The sequence below is a fragment of the Carcharhinus amblyrhynchos genome, chromosome 18 (genome assembly GCF_965287045.1).
Source record: "Carcharhinus amblyrhynchos chromosome 18, sCarAmb.v2.hapA, whole genome shotgun sequence".
In the NCBI taxonomy this organism is placed as follows: Eukaryota; Metazoa; Chordata; class Chondrichthyes; order Carcharhiniformes; family Carcharhinidae; genus Carcharhinus; species Carcharhinus amblyrhynchos.
This window is the reverse complement of record NC_137341.1, coordinates 2564321-2585018: the sequence shown is the minus strand read 5'-3', so window position 1 is coordinate 2585018 and position 20698 is coordinate 2564321. Positions and strand designations below refer to the sequence as shown.

General features: G+C 45.6%; 1 protein-coding gene across 1 annotated transcript in view; it reads right to left on the bottom strand.

Annotated features, from left to right (window-relative positions):
• Positions 1-13191: 13191 nt before the first annotated feature.
• Positions 13192-20698, bottom strand: part of LOC145355168 (uncharacterized) — a 33811-nt gene continuing 26304 nt past the window's right edge. Inside the window, exons 5-6 of the mRNA XM_080207082.1 lie at positions 17990-18092; positions 13192-16089 (exon numbers count right to left, since the gene is read on the bottom strand). Coding sequence (XP_080063208.1) covers positions 15505-16089; positions 17990-18092 — 688 coding nt within the window. The 3' untranslated portion in view covers positions 13192-15504. The remainder of the gene's footprint in view (positions 16090-17989; positions 18093-20698) is intronic.

The following is a 20698-nucleotide window of genomic DNA, read 5'->3' as shown; positions in this document are numbered from 1 at the left end:
TACCCTGAGATGCATTCCATCAGGACCAGGAGACTTGTCTATCTTTAGCCCCATTAACTTGCCCAACACTACCTTTTTTGTGACAATGATAGTTTCTTGGTTCTCACCTGCCATAGCCTTCCTGTCCTCAATTTTTGGCATGTTATTTGTGTCTTCCACTATGAAGACTGACACAAAATACCTGTTCAATGCCTCAGCCATTTTCTTATTTCCAATTATTACATCCCCTTTCTCATCCTCTAAAGGACCAATGTTTACTTCAACCATTCTTTTTTGTTTTATATATTTGTAGAAACTTTTGCTGTTTTATATTCTCTGCTAGTTTACTCTCATAATCTATTTTACTTTTAGCTTTTTACGTAGCTTTCTGCTGACCTTCACAGATTCCCCAATCCTCTAGGTTCCCATTAATCTTTGCCACTTTGTATGCATTTTCTTCCAATTTGATAAACTCCTATGCCCTCCTGATAGTTTCAAATTATGAGAGCGGCCACAGACTCGGGCTGACTTGCTGATTATTGGCAGCATTTTCTGTTTGGGAATTAGAGATGGATGGTCAGTTCCCCTCTGTCCGGAACTGGGGGATTCACACTCATTTCCCCAGGACACTCATCATCACCGCGACTTTGCAGGAGAAAAGAATCCTGCCTGCAAATTCTGTGTTTAAAATTACCCAAACTGGAAGAATTTAGAGATTTAATGGGACAGGAAAATAGCAGATAACATTTAACACAGAAAAATACGAGATGATACATTTCATCAGTTAAAACAGAGAAACAGACTAAATGGTGAAGGTTTATAAATGGCAGAAGAGGAGGAAAGAAGTGGAAGATTCTAGTTAACATCTTGTCTTATTAATCAGCACGTTCAAGATTCCAGTATCAGCAACTTTAAAACTTTATTAGGAAATGTAAACTGAGCAGGGAGGATGGTTATTAGGTACCGCAGTGCTGTCAATAAGCAGCGTCATTCAGCCCAGCTGGTCCTCTGCCTGTCCCTTTGAAGATGGAGAACTGGTTCATCCTGCCTCCAAACACATCACACCCTGTTCACACTGAGAATCCCAGGATGGAGAACTGGGACATCCCGTCTCCAAAGACATCACTCACTGTTCATACTGAAAACCCCAGAAAACCCCAGGGTGCAGACCTGCGACATCCCTGCTCCAAACACATCCCATCCTGTTCACATGGATAATCCCAGGGTAGATAACGGGGACATAGTATCTCCAAACACACCTCATCCTGTTTACAGTGAGAATCCCATTGTGGAGAACTGGGACATCCTGTCTCCAAACACATTCTACCCTGGTTGGCTGGTAAATGGGAAAAAAGTGCCCTTTTACAGTGAAGGGCAAGGCTGGTGGAAGTGGGGAACACTGGATGCCTCGGGATATTGAGGCCCTGGTCAAGAAGAAGGAGGAAATATATAACATGCATAGACTGCTGGGATCAAGTGGATCGCTTGAAGAGTATAGAGGGTGTCAGAGTAGAGATAAGAAAGAAATCAGGATGGCAATATGGAGTCACGAGATTGTTTTGGCAGAGAATCCAAAGAGCTTCCACAAATACATAAAAGGCAAAAGAGTAATGAGGGACAGAATGCAACCTTTTAAGGATCAACAAGGTTATCTATGTGCAGATCCACAAGAGATGGATGAGGCACTAAAAGAATATTTCTCATCCGTATTTACTGCTGAGATAGGCATGGATGTTAGGGAACATGAGGAAATAAATAGTGATGTCTTGAGGAGTGTACATATTTCAGAGAAGGAGGTGCTGGTAGTCTTAAAGTGCATCAAGGTAGATTGGGGCAGCATGGAGGCACAGTGGTTAGCACATCTAACTCACAGCGCCAGGGATTCGGATCGCTGTCTGTGTGGAGTTTATGATGTGGGAATGCCGGCGTTGGACTGGCGTAAACACAGTAAAAAGTCTGACAACACCAGGTTTTAGTCCAACCGATTTATTTGATAATACTCACAAGCTTTCAAGGGGACTGCCTCTTCGTCAGGCCAGAACTCTCCATTCACCTGACGAAGAGGCAGTCCCCTCGAAAGCTTGTGAGTATTATCAAATAAATCGGTTGGACTAAAACCTGGTGTTGTCAGACTTTTTACTGTGTGTGGAGTTTACACATTCTCCCTGTGTCTGCATGGGTTTCCTCTCGGTGCCCAAGTTTCCTCCCACAGTCTGAAAGATGTGATGGTGAGCTGCATTGACCTGAACAAGTGCTGGAGTGCGGTGAATATCACAGTAACTTCATTGCCGTGTTAATGTAAGCCTTAATTGTGACAAATAAATAAACTTTAACTTTAAATCCCCGGGACTTGATTAAGTTTATCCCAGGATATTGTGGGAAACTAGGGAAGAAATTGCGGGTCCTTTAGCAGAGGTATTTGAATCATTAACAGCCACAGGTGAAGTGCCTGAAGATTGGAGGGTGGCAAATATTATGCTTTTGTTTAAGATGGGCTGTAGGGAAAAGCCGACAAGCCTAATATCTGTAGCGAGTAAGTTGTTGGAAGGTATTCAGAGAGACAGGATCTATAGTCATTTAGAGACGCAAGGACTGATTAGGAACAGTCAGCATGGCTTTCTGACTGGAAAATCATGTCTCATGAATTTGATTGAGTTTTTTGAAGGGGTAACCAAGAAGGTAGATGAGGGCAGTGCAGCTGATGTTATCTACATGGACTTTAGCAAGGCCTTTGACAAGGTACCACATGGTAGGTTTGACTTGATTTATTGTTTTCACATGTATTAGTATACGGTGAACAGTATTGTTTCTTGCGCACTGTACAGACAAAGCATACCATTCATAGAGAAGGAAAGGAGAGTGCAGAATGTAGTGTTACAGTCACAGCTAGGAAGATCAACTTAGTGTGAGGTAGGTCCATTGAAAATCTGATGGCAGCAACAAAGAACCTGTTCTTAAGTCGGCTGGTATGTGACCTCTGATCTTTGTATCATTTTCCCAACGGAAGAAGGTAGAAGGGAGTATGTCCTTAATAATGCTGGCTCCTTTTCCAAGACATGGGAAATGTAGACTGTGTCAATGGATGGGAGGCTGGTTTGTATGATGGACTGGACTACATTCACGACATTTTGTACTTTCTTGCAGAGCAGGAGCCCATACCAAGCTGTGATACACCAGGAGGAATGCTTTCTATGGTGCATCTGTAAAAGCTGGTGAGAGTTGTTGCTGATATGCCAATTTCCTTAGTCTTCTGAGAAAGTAGAGGCATTGATGGGCTTTCTTAACTATAGTGTCAGCATGGGGGGACCAGGACAGATTGTTGGTGATCTGGACGCTAAAAACTTGAAGATCTTGACCATTTCTACTTTGTCCCCATTGATGTAGATTTCTCCACTACGCTTCCTGAAGTTGTTGACAACCTCCTTCATTTTGTTGACATTCAGGGTGAGATTATTGTTGCCTCACCAGTTCACCATCTCATTCCTGTTCTCTGTCTCGTCATTGTTTGAGATCCAATCCACTATGGTGGTGTCATCAACAAACTTGAAAATCGAGTTGGAGGGGAATTTGGCCACACAGTCATCGGTGTATAAGGAGTATAATGGGGGGCTAAGGACACAGCCATGTGGGGCACTGATGTTGAGGATGATTGTGGAGGAGGTGTTGTTGCCTATCCTTACTGATTGTGATCTATGGGTTTGATCAAGTCGCAGAGGGAGGAGCCGAGGGCCAGGCGATGAAGTTTGAGATGAGTTTTGTAGAATTAATGTGTTGAAGGCTGAACTGTAGTCAATAAATAGGAATATGACATAGGTGTCTTTGTTGTTTAGGTGTTCCAGGGTTGAGTGCAGAACTAGGGAAATGGCAAACACCACACCTGTTGCAGCGGTAGGCGAACTGTAGTGAATCCAGGCAATCCGGGATGCTGGATTTGATTCATGCCATGTTGTTTAATAAGTTTAAACCTCAGGGTGAGGTAGCCAATTGGATACCAAATTAACTTGATGACAGAAGGCTGAGAGTGGTTGTAGAAGGTTGTTTTTCAAACAGGAGGCCTGTGACCAACGGTGTGCCTCAGGGATCAGTGCTGGGCCCACTGTTATTTGTCATTTATATGAATGATTTGGATGAGAATTTTGGAGACATGGTTAGTAAGTTTGCAGATGACACCAAGATTGATGGCATAGTGGACAGTGAAGAAGGTTATCTCTGATTGCAATGGGATCTTGATCAATTGGGCCAGTGGGCTGGTGAATAGCAGATGGAGTTTAATTAATCAGTTAAATGCAAGGTGATGCATTTTGGTAGATCAAACTAGGGCAGGGCTGACTCAGTTTATGGTATGGCACTGGGGAGAGTTATAGAAAAAAGTGATCCAGGGTACAAAGTTCACAGCTTCTCGAAATTGGACTCACAGGTGGATAGGGTGGTGAAGAAGGCTTTTGGCATGTTTGGTTTCACTTGTCAGAATATTGAATACAAGAGTTGGGACGTCCTGTTGAAGTTGTACAAGACATTGGTCAGGCCACACTCGGAATACTGTGCACAATTCTGGTCACCCTATTATAGAAAGGATATTATTAAACTAGAAAGAGTGCAGAAAGGATTCTACCGGGAGTTGATGGTTTGAGTTATAAAGAGAGGCCGAATAGACTGGGATGTTTTCCCTGAAGTGTAGGAAGCTTAGGAGTGATCCTATAGAGATCTATAAAATACTGAGGAGCATAGATAAGCTAGATAGTCAACAGCTTTTCCAAAAGGTAGGGTAATCTAAAATTAGAATGCAAAGGTTTATGGTGAAAGGGGAGAGATACTAAAGGATCCAGAGGAGCAATTTTTTTCGCACAGAGGATGGTGTCTGGAATGAGCTGCCAGAGGCAGCAGTAGAGACAGGTACAATTTTGTCTTTTAAAAAGCATTTAACAGTTACATAGATAAGATTGATATAGAGGGATATGGGCCAGACACAGGTAATTGGGACTAGTTTAATGATTAACAAAAGGGCCAGTTACCATGCTATAAACCTCTATGACTCTACATAGAGAATCCCAGGTTGGGGAAGTGGGGCATCCTTTCTCCAAACATATCCCACCTGTTCATGCTAAAAATCCCAGGGTGAGGAACTGGGACATTCTGTCTCCAAACACATCCTGCCCTGTTCGTACTGAGAATGTCAGTATTTGGGAAGGGACTGCATCATGAACAGTGTGGACAGGTTGTCAAATAGGAGGCAGAGAGTGGGGGTCAATGGGTGCTATTCGGATTGGCGGTTGGTGACTAGTGGGGTGCCCCAGGGGTCGGTGCTGGGGCCTCAGCTATTTACCATTTATATAGATGATCTGGAGGAGGGAACCGAGTGCAGGGTGTCGAAATTTGCTGATGACACCAAGATTGGGGGAAAGGCAAATTGTGCGGAGGGTGTGGAGAGTCTGCAGAAGGATCTAGATAGGCTGGGCGAATGGGCCAGGAAATGGCAAATGGAATTTAATGTTGGCAAGTGTGAGGTGGTCCACTTTGGTAGGAAGAATGGTAGGAAGGACTATTACTTACGTGGCGAAAAACTGCAGCAGGCGACGGTGCAGAGGGACCTCGGGGTCCTTGTGCATGAGTCGCAAAAACCCAGCTTGCAGGTGCAGCAGGTGGTCAGGAAGGCGAATGGGATGCTGGCCTTCATAGCGAGGGGGATTGAATATAAAAGTAGGGAGGTCTTGCTGCAGCTGTATAGGGCATTGGTGAGGCCGCAGCTGGAGTACTGTGTGCAGTTTTGGGCGCCGCACCTGCGCAAGGATATTTTGGCCCTGGAGGGAGTGCAGAGGAGGTTTACTAGGCTGATACTGGAGTTGAGGGGATTGAGCTATGAGGAGAGGCTGAATAAACTGGGCTTGTACTCGTTAGAGTTTAGAAGAATGAGGGGAGATCTCATTGAGACGTATAAGATGATGAATGGGATGGATAGGATAGAGGTGGAGAGACTCTTCCCGCTCAAAAAAGACAGTAGGACTAGGGGGCACAGCCTCAAGATAAAGGGGAGGCGGTTTAGAACGGAGTTGAGGAGGAACTTCTTCACTCAAAGGGTGGTGAATCTCTGGAATTCTCTGCCCGTTGAAGTGGTGGAGGCTGCCTCGCTAAATATTTTTAAGAAGCGGGTTGATGGGTTCTTGATAAGAGAGGGGATTAAGGGTTATGGGGAGAGGGCGGGAAAGTGGAACTGAGCCACAACAGATCGGCCATGATTTTATTGAATGGCGGGGCAGGCTCGAAGGGCTAGATGGCCTACTCCTGCTCCTATTTCTTATGTTCTTATGTTCTTATGAGACTGAGGGTGGAGATCGGGCAGTAATTTGCAAGGATGATGGCAGAGCAGTTTTGTTTTTGGGAATGGGATGAAGAATGCAGATTTTGAGTGGGAGAGGGACAGTAATTCAGGAGAGAGAATGGTCAATAATATCAGTGAATGTGGGGAGGTTGGGTGATCAGCAGTTTAATGGAAATAGCGTTAGTGGAGCAGATGGTGCATCTCATGGACAATGTGAACTGGGAGAGGAGGAGGGGAGACAGGAGAAAAACTGGATAAAGATGTGGCTTCAGGGTTCAGACAAGGAGAATCTTTAGAGACAGTTTATCCCGGTGGATTTGTGGAAAAGGGGGAAGCAGCAGAGACAGCCGATGGGATTGTCTTAATCTTAGTGATTGTAATAAGTCTGCAGAGGCAGAGGTCCCTTCATCAAAATCCCTTTATTTATAACAATACACAGAGTGCTAGCAGTTAGCATCTACCTTCAGGCGTATCAGAGGAACTGACACTCCCTGTTAAGTACAAGGTAAAGAATCTCTGATTGGCCCATCAATTGGATCCTTAATCAGGGAGTTTGTACTCCAATAGGCCAACCTCAATGGCCTGATTGAAGTCATTACACTCCTTCCTGCCAAGGTGCAAGAAATCCGAGTGGTCCGAGCAGCTCATGGGTCTCTTCCTCCATTTCAGCACTGGGCCCAGATCCTCCAATTCAGCATCTGACGTAGGAGGGTTGTATCTACTAAGTGCCTGTCTCTTCCACTGTGACTGCCGGAGGGCCAATTCACCTTCTCCTCCCGGCTGTAGGGGAACAGCCAGCCACAGCTTTGCCCACAGTGTCTATCTCAGAATCTGAGGTTCTCACCAGGGGTGCTGAAAAGGGGGGGGCTGGACTGTTGGGGAAGATTCTCCTCGATCCTTGGACCGTTGGGCTGAATCAGCTTTGGGACGGGTGATGAATTTGAGGAGTGCACCGGGATGATCCAGGTGCTTTCCTAAGACAGCCTCTCCCACACGTACCCAGTAAGACATTTGCCCAGTCCTGGACTTGACCGTTTCCGCTCTCCATGCAGGACCATTTGTGAATTTCCTCATTCAGACCTTTTCGCCAGTGTCGAAATGCCTTTCCTGGTGATTGTTGTTGTGGCCCCTGCAATGGGCCTGTTGGTACTTTTCCAGCTTGCACCCAGATTTGGGAATAGCAGGCTCGGTCTGACACAGAGTCGTGAGTAGTTCCACCAGTGCTATTCCCGTAGTGGCGTGTAGGGTTGTCCTGTAATCAAGCAACCAGCAGGAGAGTTTGGTGTCTATAGGCGGCTCTGACTGTTTCTTTAACCTGGCTTTTAAAGTCTAGGCTGCTCTCTCCGTGAGTCCATTCGACACTGGCTGACACGGTGCTGTCCTGATGTGTCGAATCCCATTCAATTTCATGAATCTGGTTAATTCTTGGCTGTTGAAAACCGATCCAAGGCTAGCACCTCTGGAATTCCTTGTATCGCAAATGAGGCGTGCAGCTTCTCAACAGTTGTCGTTGTGTTTTCACCTTGTAGATGTCCAACCATTTTGAGATGGTGTCTACCATTATCAGGAACATGGAACCCACAAATGGGCCTGCAAAATGGACGTGCAGTCGAGTCCATGGTCTCCCTGACTATTCCCACGGGCGCATCCAGTGGCACCTTCTGCCCTCTTCATTCCGGGCACCAACACATCAATTTTGCTTAATCCACATCCAGATCTGGCCAGCAGACATTGCCCCTGACCATCTTGGACACTCCTGGGTGCCCATGACGTTTATCGGCCCTAACTTAGGACCATGACTGCCACCTCCCCCCCTCCTCTCCCTCTCCTGTAGCAGTATTCTGTCTTCTATGGTGATCTCCTCTTTTCTGCTCCAACAGGGGTGAAATTGTGCTTGGACTTTTCGTTCCATTTCCCCTGTCAGTACCAGATGTTTTACTTTTGCTAGTACGGGGTCCTCTTGTGTTCACAGGCGTATATTGTGTGCGGTCACTGGGAGGGTATCCAGAAAGTTCAGCATCAGTTTCTTCTACTCTGGGTACCAATCGTGGGGTGTCTGGTAATGGTAGCCTGCTGAGGGTATCAGGGTTTGCCACCCGAGTTCCTGGCCGTTGCTCCAGCTGATACTGGTATACCACCAGTAATGCCAGGCGCTGGATCTGGGCTGATGCTATTGCTGGCACCGCTTTGTCCTCTATGAGCAAACCAGCAACGGTTTGTGATCAGTGATGATCGTGAACTTCCGCCCGTATAGGTACTGGTGAAATTTCTTTCCTGCAAAAATTACAGCCAGTCCTTTTTCAATCTGGGCGTTCTTCGGTTGTGCTATTGCTAGGGTCCTAGAAGCTCATGCAATAGGCTGTTTCTCTCCATTTTGCCACCTACGTACCAGAACTCCACCATGGAGACACGTCGCAAGTGAGCACCAACTCTTTCCTGGGGTCGTAACGCGCTAAAACATTTGCTGAAGAGAGCTGGGTTTGATTTTCTTAAAGGCCTGGTCTTGGTGGACAGACAGTTCCCAGGTTTGCCCCATTTTTTAGTCGCTGATATAGGGGATCCAAGATGGAGGCCCATAATAGGTCACCACCCTAAAAAACAACCATCACTCCTGGATTGTGGTGGGGCTGTCCTCCAGAGGCTGTAGGCCTGACTTATTGACTTTGTAATGAGATATTAAGGGGTTATCATCACATGCAACTAAGAACTTTTGAGTTGATTTCAAAATGACAAGCTTAAGACATCTGTGATTAATGAATTTATCCTTTTAACAATCCTCTTTCTTTCAACATAATGATATTACAACCTTAGATATGATTAACCTGACTAGAACAAAGGGTGTCTTGTGATTAGCTATATTGTATCAGACCGCATGTGATCTTAAGGATTGTAAAAGCTACATAAAGGGGGAATGTCCCATTATTCAGCACGCCTTTGCTACCTGATTCCCAGCACTGCATGGAAGTTACGTAGCAAAGATTTGCCAGCTTGCATCTGTAAGAAGAATAAAGAACTTCTGAATCAGAAAGCGGTTGGTGTTTGCCGTTGTATCAAGGATGGAAGTGTCTTGCAAAAAACGACTTAACAATTGGCGCTGCTGTTTATGTTCCAACATAAACAGGTGTCCTCCGAGGTGGACTGAATAAGTGATTGTCTGGGTGTCGGTGATGTGAGACAGATGGGCCCACAAGGTAAGATTAACCTTGATCTCTCTCACTGAACTAATACTCAGTTGGCCCATTGTTCCCCGAGGTCCTGTATTGATGAAACCCGCAGACAACTTACGTCCTTAGACATTGACTAGTCCTAAACTGGGAGGTTAGAGTCCCCGGATGCCCTGGTGGTTAGAGTCCCCAGATTTATTTGTTAACACACCGGGTGGTTAGAGTGCCCCCAGTTGCCCTAATGGTTACAGTCCCCAGGTTTATTCAACAAGGAACTGGAGGTTTTGAGTCCCCCACATGTACGTGGAGGTTAGATGGAGGCCCATAATAGGATATTAGTATATTAATATCCGGGAGATTTGAGTCCCCTGGTGGCCGGGGTTCAAGTCCCTAGGTTGGTAGGATTTGATGTTCCAGTCCTCTGAGACATAGTAATGGGTGGGATTAACTAGGGAAATATCATAAATTCATTGGCAAGATGGACAATTGATTAGAGAAAATCTAAGGTTGAGCTAATAATTTGAGTAGTTTTTGTATTTCAGTGTGTTTGTGTGGTCTGGATGCTTGTCGAATGTAGGTGGTTGTTGCTGCATTAGATTGAGAGCAGGAGTTGCTAAAGCCTGTTTGTCCTTGTGGAGTAGTTACTAAATTGTTTTCAGAGAAAAAAGGGTGGAAATTGGGTGAACTTGGAGACGCGACTACTTGTGCTGATCGAAAGCAAGTAACTGAGAAATGAACGCTGGCCAGTTGGATGGATAATGCACGTAGGAGAGAGATCAGTTAATGTGATAATGATGGGAAATGTTGAAATGGGAATGTGAGAAGTACGAGAAGGTCAAAAGAGATAGAGCAGAACAAGAGAGGTCGGAAAGGGAGAGACAAGACTGAGAGAAAGGGCTAGAGCAACAGGCCGAACGAGGAAAGATAAAAAACCGGAGGTACCTCCTGACATATCGGGCATGCCACTGTTGTTCCAAAGTACTGACTCCAGGGGTAATGCCACCAAAAAGGCTGCAACAGCCCAAACTAACATAGTGTTCCCCATGAATAAGCAGGCGATAAATCACTCGCCTTGAACACACCAGGCGTGCCAGATATAGTCACAATTCAGCGCTTACAGGGGGACGCCCCTGCTTCTGAACATGATCTTTGGAAGACGCATGGATGTTCGCATTCTGCGTCAAAAGGTCTCTGGATCACACCAGCTGGGCAAGTTTGTATACCAGATGCATTACTGCCTTTATTGATTGATTGTCTATATTCTCACCTTGGGAAGGAGAAAATGAGTGGAATATTGCTTCGTACCTGCTGGCACCCCCAACTAGCCGAGGCGGCTCAGTCTCGCATAGCATCATGTTTAACATGCCAACAATGTAGTGTGGACATGCTGCGCTTGGTTGAAGTCATTAGGTTACGTTTTAGCTTCATTTGAAGCAATTTTTAAAAGTGGCATCTCGGCCTTTTGCCTAAGATGCAAATGAGATCAAGCCTTGGATGGGGAGCTAGGCCTACTCCAATCCGCTTAGATCATCTAGATCAAGCCCAAGACAGGAGGTGAGAGCCCTGTCTTGTCAGCTTGGATCGGGAATGTCTCAACTTGTTGAGACTCTGAATTGGATTTGATTTGATTTGATTGAATTGGAATAAAAACAAAAAAAAAGCCAACAAAGTAACACTGGCCAAGGAATAAAATGCTCACCAGGGAAAACACCCTTGCTGGCTGGCCAGACCTTGCGCTAATATAGAACTGGGATTGATCCAAACCTGGACCACGGTGGAAAGGACAGTTCCAAGTTCTCCTCCAGACTCCAACTGCAATCAAGGTTCAAGGACAACCTCGCTGGACACATCTGAGTGACTGTAAACGGTGGACACCAACATCCACTCGTAAACCATGAAGTTTATCTTCACCTTTGGCCTTTCGGCTATTTTCCTGGCACCAAGACAACCGGATCAATGGAAAGGAAGCCTGAAAGATGGACTGACTAATGGACAATTTCACTTTAACACCTTTTTGTACATGTTTTATGAGTATGCTGTAAACTTTAATGGAATCAGGTATTGGGTCTGTTCACACATTCCAGCACAGGCCAAAGAGGGAATCCCCCTGTTCCCTATTCCCGGGAAATGATAGAATGGATTTTGTATCAAAACAGGACTGATAGCAGAATATGAAAGGAGGCCCAGACCACGGGAGGAAATTGGCTAATTGACATCAGCAGTGATGTCTCTACAATGAAGAGGGGGGGGTGCACTCTATCGACTTTTAAGAAACATTATCAGCCCAACTATAATAGGTCAGCCACTCCACCCCACTTCACTGTAAACAATCAACAAAGGGGATCCATCTACCTGATAAGAAATGGAACCAAATCCATTGGCCGTAGCTACTGCATTCAGTAGTTTAAAGTCACCAGTCCCAGTAGTAGTATGGTGAAGCTAAGGCCTAAAGTCCATTGTCCTACAGCCAAATCATTTTGGATTTCTGTGGGAGCTCCATTCGGTCTCGACCCAGTTTTATGTATCAACATGGCAGCATACAATGGCACCTATTTTGTCTGTGGAGATAACACCTATCCTTGGCTTCCCTGGGACTGGTCTGGATCTCGCTATCTAGCGTACGTGGTCCCCTATGTCCAGCATTACGACTCCCTGCACCTCCACCCCAAGGTACACCTGTTAAGATCACCGAAGCTTAATGATTTTGGATGATCGCCTTTCCTGCCTATGGAATAGCAAGGGCGGCTCGAGAGTGATCAACATGGCATCAGCTCTTGAGAAAATAGCTAATGATACTCCAGATGGATTGGAGGATGTGAGCACCACTATCTCTGAAGTTCCAGCTGAAGTCGTAGCTATACGGATGGTGGCACTCCAAAAATCGAACAGCTTTAGTTTACTTGTTGGTGGCTACGAGGCACCTGCGCCCTAATAGGCTCTGAGTGCTGCACATACATTCCAGACCCCTCCGACAATATCACTGATTTAGCTGAGCATATTAAAAAGACGGCTGACAAAATTAGAACCAAGGGGCAGAACTTTAAGGACTACAATCCTCCTGGCTGGTGGCCCTTTGGTAACCTCTCTGGGGACTGGGGAGGAATGATAATGCATTTGGGAATCATTACTCTGGTGGTTTGCTTATTACTGTTCTTGCTACAATGTGTTTGTCGATGCCTGACTAATAACAGAGCACAAACTCCTCTCTAAAGATTAACGTTATCATGAAATGATAAAAGGAGGGAATGACATATTAAGGGTTAACATCGCATGCAACTAAAAACTTTTGAGTTGGTTTCAAAATGACAAGTTTAAGACATCTGTGATTAATGAATTTATCCTTTAACAGTTCTCTTTCTTTCAACATAACGATATTACAACTTTAGATATGGTTAACCTGACTAGAACAAAGGGTGTCTTGTGATTAGTTATATTGTATCAGACCGCATGTGATCTGAAGGATTGTAAAAGCTACAGAAAGGTGGACTGTCCCATTATTCAGCGCGTCTTTGCCACCTGATTCCCAGCACTGGGTGGAAGTTACATAGCAAAGGTTTGCCAGCTTGCATATGTAAGAAGAATAAAGAACTTTTGAATCGGACAGCAGTTGGTGTTTGCCCTTGTATCAAGGACGGAACAACCTCACAAAAAACAAACTTAACAGTAACCGAGATAGATTTCTTGCGGTATTAAGAAAATCTATCACCCCTCCCCCAACCCCAAAAGCGCACACCCGCTGCTGAAAACCTTTGAGGGACTTTCTCCAGGTTCTGCAGGAGTTCTGCCCTCGTTTTCACCGTGTTGAGGACATCATCCAGGTAAATGGAGACCTGTGCTAATCCTTGTAGTATGTTCTCCATTGTTCTCTGAAATATCGCTCAGGCTGACAATACCCCAGGGGGTAATCCTCTACACTGAAAAAGGCCCTTCAGTGTGTTGATTATGGAAATTTTTTATGAAACTTTTGTCCAGCTTCAGCGTGACTCATGTCTCTTTTAGAGAATAACAGCCCTCCTGCCAGCTTTGCATATAGATCCTCAATCCAGGAATTGGGTATTGATCAAGCTTTGAGTGGCGGTTTATTGTCTGTTTAAAATTTCCACAAAGACAAACTGAGCCGTCTGGCTTTAGAATAGGCACCGTAGGTGTGGCCCATTCCGCAAACTGGGCCAGTTTTATTATGCCTCTGCACTCCAATCTTCTGATTTCCATGTCCACTTTTCCCGTTAACATGGATGGTATGGGCCTTGCAAAATTTTGGGAATGCCTCCGGATTGACATATAGTTTCACTTTTGCTCTTTAATTATTCCCAGCCCTTCTTGAAAAACCTCTTGAAATTTGAGCAGGATTTCACTCAGGCGACCATTTTCTAACTGAAAACTGTTTACGCAGTCTAGTTGGATTTCCTTCAGCCAATTTCGGCCCAAGAGGCTCAGTCCTGAACCTTCCAGTACCAGCAGCTTTCCATAAGCAACAGGCACTGGGGTGGGCCCAGCACTCTGTGGTTCCTCTGTATAAGTCCTCAGTCTTGCCGATGTCTCGGTCAGGGATAAGGGTTGGGGTCCAGTGCGAATTTTGTTGAACACTGTTTCCTCTATCACGGATACAGCTGCGCCTACGTCGCCCTCCATTAATACTGGACGTCCATTCAGTCTTAAGGAAAATTTAATAGGTTCCGATTTGGCCATTGCTGAACACAGTAGTTGGTTCCTTGTCGGAGGTGAGTGGAGCTTCCAGGGTGTGCATTCTTCTGTACTCCAGCATGAGCCATTTTCCGAAATGTCGGTTTTGAAACATTGTTTTTCTTCTCCAATTCTGGATACCGGCAATAGATGCAATATCTTTCTGGGTGGGAGTCTGCAGGGTCTGTCTGTCCTAATTTGGCCTTATTTAGAAGCAGCTCTGTGGGCAGACCTAGATTCCCTTGTATCTGAGTCCTTCCTGAGGGCGGCTGTATAGTTGCCTGCTCTGCAGTGATGGGCCCTTAACTCAGTTGCACTGGTGTGGGCATCTATCTCCATCGGAATACTCTAACTCATGTGCTCCACTCACCGCTTTTTCAAGGGAAAAGCCAGCTGTAATGCTTGTTTGCAGTCCAGTTGGGCCTCCGTCAACAAACATTTTTGTATAATCATATTATTGATTCTGCATACCAATCAGTCTCGGAGCATCTCATTTAACTTTAATCTGAATTCGCAAGCCTCTGCTAATCGCCTTAATCTCATCAGGAAACTAGTGATTGACTTCCCCGGAATGCTGAGTAAAACCGATACCTTCACAGGATCAGAGGTAGCTTAGGGTCATATTACTTTTTTACAAAGTCCCTCAATTCCTGGAATTTGTGTCCAGTGCCTCCACAAAGGTTAAACTGCGCATAACAGCGAAAGCTGACGGTCCATAAGCAAAATAACCCATTGCTTTTCATCTGAGACGACGTTGTTAGCTCTGAAGAAATAACTCATCCGTTCTACACATTGGGCCCAGCCTTCCCCTGCAGGGTCAAAAGAATCCAATTTCCCGAATAGAGGCATGTTTTCCAGGCAATGACTTATCACCAACGTGTTGCGGCTAATAGCAAACAAGTTCCCTTGGGTCTTCTCTTTTTCCTTGTCGCCACTGTAATAAGTCTGCAGAGGCAGAAGAAGTCCCTTCATCAAAATCCTTTTATTTACAATTCTAATAGCAGTTCACAGAGTGCTAACAGTTAGCAGTCTACCTCTGGGGCTGTCAGAGGAATTAACACTTCCAGTTGAGTACAAGGGAAAGACTGTCTGATCCTTAATCAGGGCGCTCATACTCCAACAGATCAAATTCAATGGCCTGATTGAAATCATTGCAGTGACAAACACCTCCTCACACTTGTTGGAGTGAAGATGGAGGAGACAGCGAAGGAGAGCCCTTCAAAAGCAGCTAACTTGTATTAGAGATAGTAAAACGACTCAATAGTGTTCTTCAACATAAAGTTGATTTATTTGATTTTGAGGCTGAAAATTAAAATATACAACCAGTTTAGGTCAGCAGAAGTAGTTGCCAATGAATACGGTTCAGTCCTGGATGTGATTAACAGTGAAATCCTCATGAACTTTCTGGTGTGTCAGCAGGGAGGATGAATCACTGAAACTTATCCCACACTCGGAGCAGGTGAATGGTTTCTCTCCAGAGTGAACTCGCTGGTGTGCAGTGAGTTGAGACGACCACCGGAAATCAGTCCCACAGTCAGAGCACCTGTACGGTTTCTCATCGGTGTGAACACGTTGATGGGATGTCAAATCCCAGGAGCTTTTGTAGCACTGCCCACAGACCGGGCATTTAAAAGATCTCTCGCCGGTGTGAACTCGCTGGTGTCTCAGGAGCTTGGACGAGTCAATGAATCCTTTCCCGCACTCGGAGCAGGTGAACGGTGTCTCCCCAGTGTGACTGCGTTGATGTGTTTTCAGCTCAGACGGGTATCTGAATCCCTTCCCGCAATCCCCACATTTCCATGGATTCGCCCCACTGTGACTGCGCTTGTGTCTTGACAGGCCAGATGCTTGGCTGAAGCCTCGCCCACACACAGAACACATGTACGGTTTCTTCCCGCTGTGAACGGTGCTTTTTCCTTCCATGTTCAAAATCCAACGATATTCTGGCTACGAGCAACTGGCAACTCCGTGAGATCCTGATGTGTTGCTTGGCTTCAGTTTCCCAGCTGCGAATCCTCTCCTTCTAATACCTTGTGAAGTTGTTTTAAAACAGAAAAAAAGTGTGAGAGAGAATCCACAAAATCAAAAAGGCAGGTTGTGAAATTAAGCTGAGTCAATCTAATAATTTGTGGGACCGGCACTCGGAAAAAGCAGCCAGGAAAGCAACAGAGTGTTGTAAAAATCTGACTGGTCCACTGATGTCCTTCAGGGAAGGGAAACTACCACCCAGTATGAAATTGCACAAGACTCTATTCTTGATAACAAGTGTGAGAGAGAGAGAGAGAGAGAGAGAGAGAGAGAGACAAAATTGGATAAGCAGAGGGGAAATGAAAGGGATTTATATACCATCAGACTGACCAGAACTCTAACAGATTCTCCCAAACTCTCAACTTCCACCACCTACAAAGACCAGGGTAGTATATGTATGTGAAAACCATCACCTACAAGTTCACTGGCAAGTCACACACCACTCTGACTTGTCAGATATCTACTACTGGATGAACAGAACTTTCCTCCATTTAAATATTAGGAAGACTGAAGACGTTGCATGCAGTCCCTGCTACAAATTGCATTTGCTAACTACTGACTGCATCTCTCTCCCAGGCAACAGTCTGAGACTGAACCAGGCTGTTCACAATCATGTTGAAACATTTCACTCCAAAACGAGTTTCCAACCACATACCCACAACATTACCAAGGCCATCTCTCTCCATCTCAGTAACCTTGCCCGACTCCACCCCAGTCTCAGCTGCTGAAGCTTTCATCCATTCCCTTCCTATGACCAGACACGTTCCCACGTTCAATCTCCCCGTAATCTTCTGAATCTCATCTGCCTGTGTGCTTACTCATACCAGTTCTTTTTCACCCATCACTGCTGTGCTCACTGACCTACAAGGGCTCTGGGATAGGAAGTTTCAACACTTACAAATTCTCATCCATGTTTTCCTCGCTGATTGTGACCATCTCTATCTCTGCAATCTCCTCCAGCCACAACCCCCTCTGAAATCTCTCCACTCATTAAATCCCAGCCTATTAAACATCCCTGATTTTAATTAATCCATCAGTGCTGACTTATTTTTATTTATTTGGACCATGGGCTCTGGAATTTCCTCTTTAATCCTCTCCACCTCACTTTCCTCCTTTAAGATTCAACTCAAAACCATCCTCCTTAACCAAACATTTGGTCACCTACCCCCAATACCTCCTTATGTGGCTCAGTGCCAGATGTTACTTTCCTCACATTTCTGTGGTGACTTGGAAAGATTTATGATGTTAAAGATACAGCATCAAATCAAATTATCATTGACTTGAACACACAGCATTGTTATGCCTCATCAATATGACACTATAACTAAAAGATTGAAGCAGTTTGATGGACAAGTTGTTGCAATTCCCACATCCGATGGTTAGCAGTGCTGCCTCACAACGCCAAGAACGCAGGTTAGATTCTGGTCTCAGGTGACTGTGTGGAAATTGCATGTTCTTCTCATGTCTGTGTGGGTTTCCTCCCACAGTGAAAGACGTGAAGGTTAGGGTGGATTGGCCACGCTAAATTGCCCCTTAGTGTCTAAAGATGTGCAGGTTAGGTGGATTGACCATGCTAAATTGCCCCTTAGTGTCTAAAGATGTGTAGGTTAGGGAGATTAGCCATGTTAAATGTGTGGGATAATGAGGATGGGGTGAAGGGGTCTTTTTTGGTCAGAAACTCTTTCGAAGAGCCCATGCACACTCGATAAGGTGAATGGCCTCCTTCTGCACGGTGGAGATTCTATAGCAGACAATGAATAAAATAGCCCCCAACAAAGATGGAGAAGGTGCAGGCGCCCCGCAGCACATCGCCCCTCACAAACATGGCTGCCACGCAGCCGCCCTGCAGTGCATTGTCCACTGAAAATATGGTGCCCGTGAACGCGGGTCCGTAACTGGAAATAAACTGCGGCTCTGTTCCGCTACAAATAGTAACCGGAATCTTCTTCATCGGTTCTTGCACAACATATTTACGAAGCCATTCCGCCCACACACTGGATCTATCTCTCCCTCCGTCTCACCTTTATTTACTCTCACCGAACACTCACCCAAGACAATACCATCGCCGTTGCCCTTATGGCGCATGCTCCACTTCCAGCCCCGCCCCTCATTCACTCCGATTGCTTGGAGGACCAGCCGCGCGGCTCGGTCCTCCAGCCCCGCCCCTCATTCACTCCGGTTGCTTGCAGGCTCGGTCCTCCAGCCCCGCCCCTCGCTTCCTATTGGTCTGCAGCTGCCGTCAATCACCCGGAAGGGAGGCAAGCAGCTGAAGCTTGTGCCTTAGAGGCCCTTCGGCCCATCGAGTCTGTACCGAACACAATCCCACCCAGGCCCCATATCCCTATCCCTACATATTATACCCACTAATCCCTCTAACTCCACATCCCTGGACACTAAGGGGCAATTTCTTAGCCTGGCCAATCAACCTAACCCGCACATCTTTGGACTGTGGGAGGAAACCGGCGCACCCGGAGGAAACCCATGTGGACATGAGGAGAACGTGCAAACTCCACTCAGACAGCGACCCGAGCCGGGAATCGAACCCAGGACCCTGGAGCTGTGAAGCAGCAGTGCTAACCACTGTGTTACTGTGCCACCCTTGTTTGCCAAAGCTGTAAATTGCTACCCCGTACTCTCTGTGCTGAGATCCAAACCCATTAACCCATCGGACTGTTCTCCTCTCTAACCGATCCCTTTCTCCAATCTGGGTGGATTCGGTTCTCCAGCCTCTGTGTACAGATGTACCATCGAAAGCTTTCTTCACCACTTCAACTCTGCCCATTGAAGTGGTGGAGGCGACCTCGCTAAATGTATTTAAGACACGGGTAGATCGGTTTCTGACGGACAAGGGAATTAAGGGTTATGGGGAAAAAGCAGGAACGTGGAACTGAGCCACTTCAGATCAGCCATGATCTTATTGAATGGCGGGGCAGGCTCGAAGGTCTAGATGGCCTACTCCTGCTCCTATTTCTTATGTTCTTATGGTTGTATTGCAGCTTGATCTGGTTCCTGCCCTGCCCAAGACCTGGGGTCGATAATGAAGCCCAGTCCATCACATAAATTAGCCTCCCATCCACTGACTCTGCCTACACTTCCTGCGACCTCGAAAAAGCAGCCAACATGATGAAGGGCCCCACACGCCACAGGCATTTGATTTATTATCACATGTACTAGTATACAGTGAGAAGTATTGTTTCTTGCAGACAAAGCATACTATGCATAGAGAAGGAAAGAGTACAGAATGTGGTGTTACAGTCATTGTTAGGTGTAAAGAGAGATCAACTTAATGTAAGGTCAGTTTATTCAAAGATCTAATGGCAACAAGGAAGCTGTTCTTGAGTCGGTTGGTACATGACCTCAGACTTTTGTATCTTTTTCCCAACGGAAGAAGGTGGGAAGGAGAACGTCTGGGATGGGTAGGATCTTGAATTATGCTGGTTGCTTTGCCGAGGCAGCGGGAAGTGTAGACAGAGTCAATGGGTGGGAGGCTGGTTTGCGTGATGGATTGGGCTACATTTGCAACCCTTTGTGGTTATTTGTGGTCTTGGGCACAAGAGCCATACCAAGCTGTGATACAACCAGAAAGAATGCTTTCTGTGGTGCATCTGTAAAGGTTGGTGAAAGTCAGAGGTGACATGCCAAATTTCCTTAGTCTTCTGAGAAAGTAGAGGCATTGGTGGGCTTTCTTAACGATAGTGTCGGCATGAGGGGAGGGGAAGGGGAAGTGAGGGGAACAGGACAGGTTGTTAGTGATCTGGACACCTAAAAACTTTGAAGCTTTTGACCATTTTTATTTCATCCCTGTTGATGTATACAGGGGCATGTTCTCCATTATGCTTCCTGAAGTCGATGACAATCTCTTCATTTTGTTGACAATGAAGGAGATATTGTCATTGCACTCGTTCACCAGATTCTCTACCTTATTCTTGTACTCCGTCTCGTCATTGTTGGAGATCTGACTCACTACCTTGGTGTCTTCAGCAAACTTGAGAATCGAATTGGACAGTTGGACATACTCTCTTCCATCAGGTAAAAGATACAAAAAGTTCAACTGATGTACCCATATACCAACCAACTCAAGAACAGCTTCTTCCTTGCTGCCATTAGACTTTTGAATGGGCCTACCTCGCACTAAGCTGATATTTCTCTACACCTTAATGACTGTTACACGACATTCTACACTCTCCTTTTCTTCTCTATGTACAGTATGCTTTGTCTGTATAGCGTGCAAGAAACAATACATTTCACTGTATACTAATACGTGACAATAATAAGTCAAAAATAAAATCAATGAGTTAATCAATTTTTCCCCTGGTCACCCCAGTTTTGCAAACATGAGTCCTTGAGGTTCTGATGCAGAGCTTGCAGTCCAGTGATTTATTATGATTCTCAAAGTCCCTGTTAGCTCCATTTCTTCTCTGAACCAGCAAAGTAGAATTAATCTCTTTTAGCCCAGTTCCTTTGGTACGTCTCCCTACCCCTCTGTTCTCCTGCGGGTGATACTCTGGATTCAGATCTACACACTTTT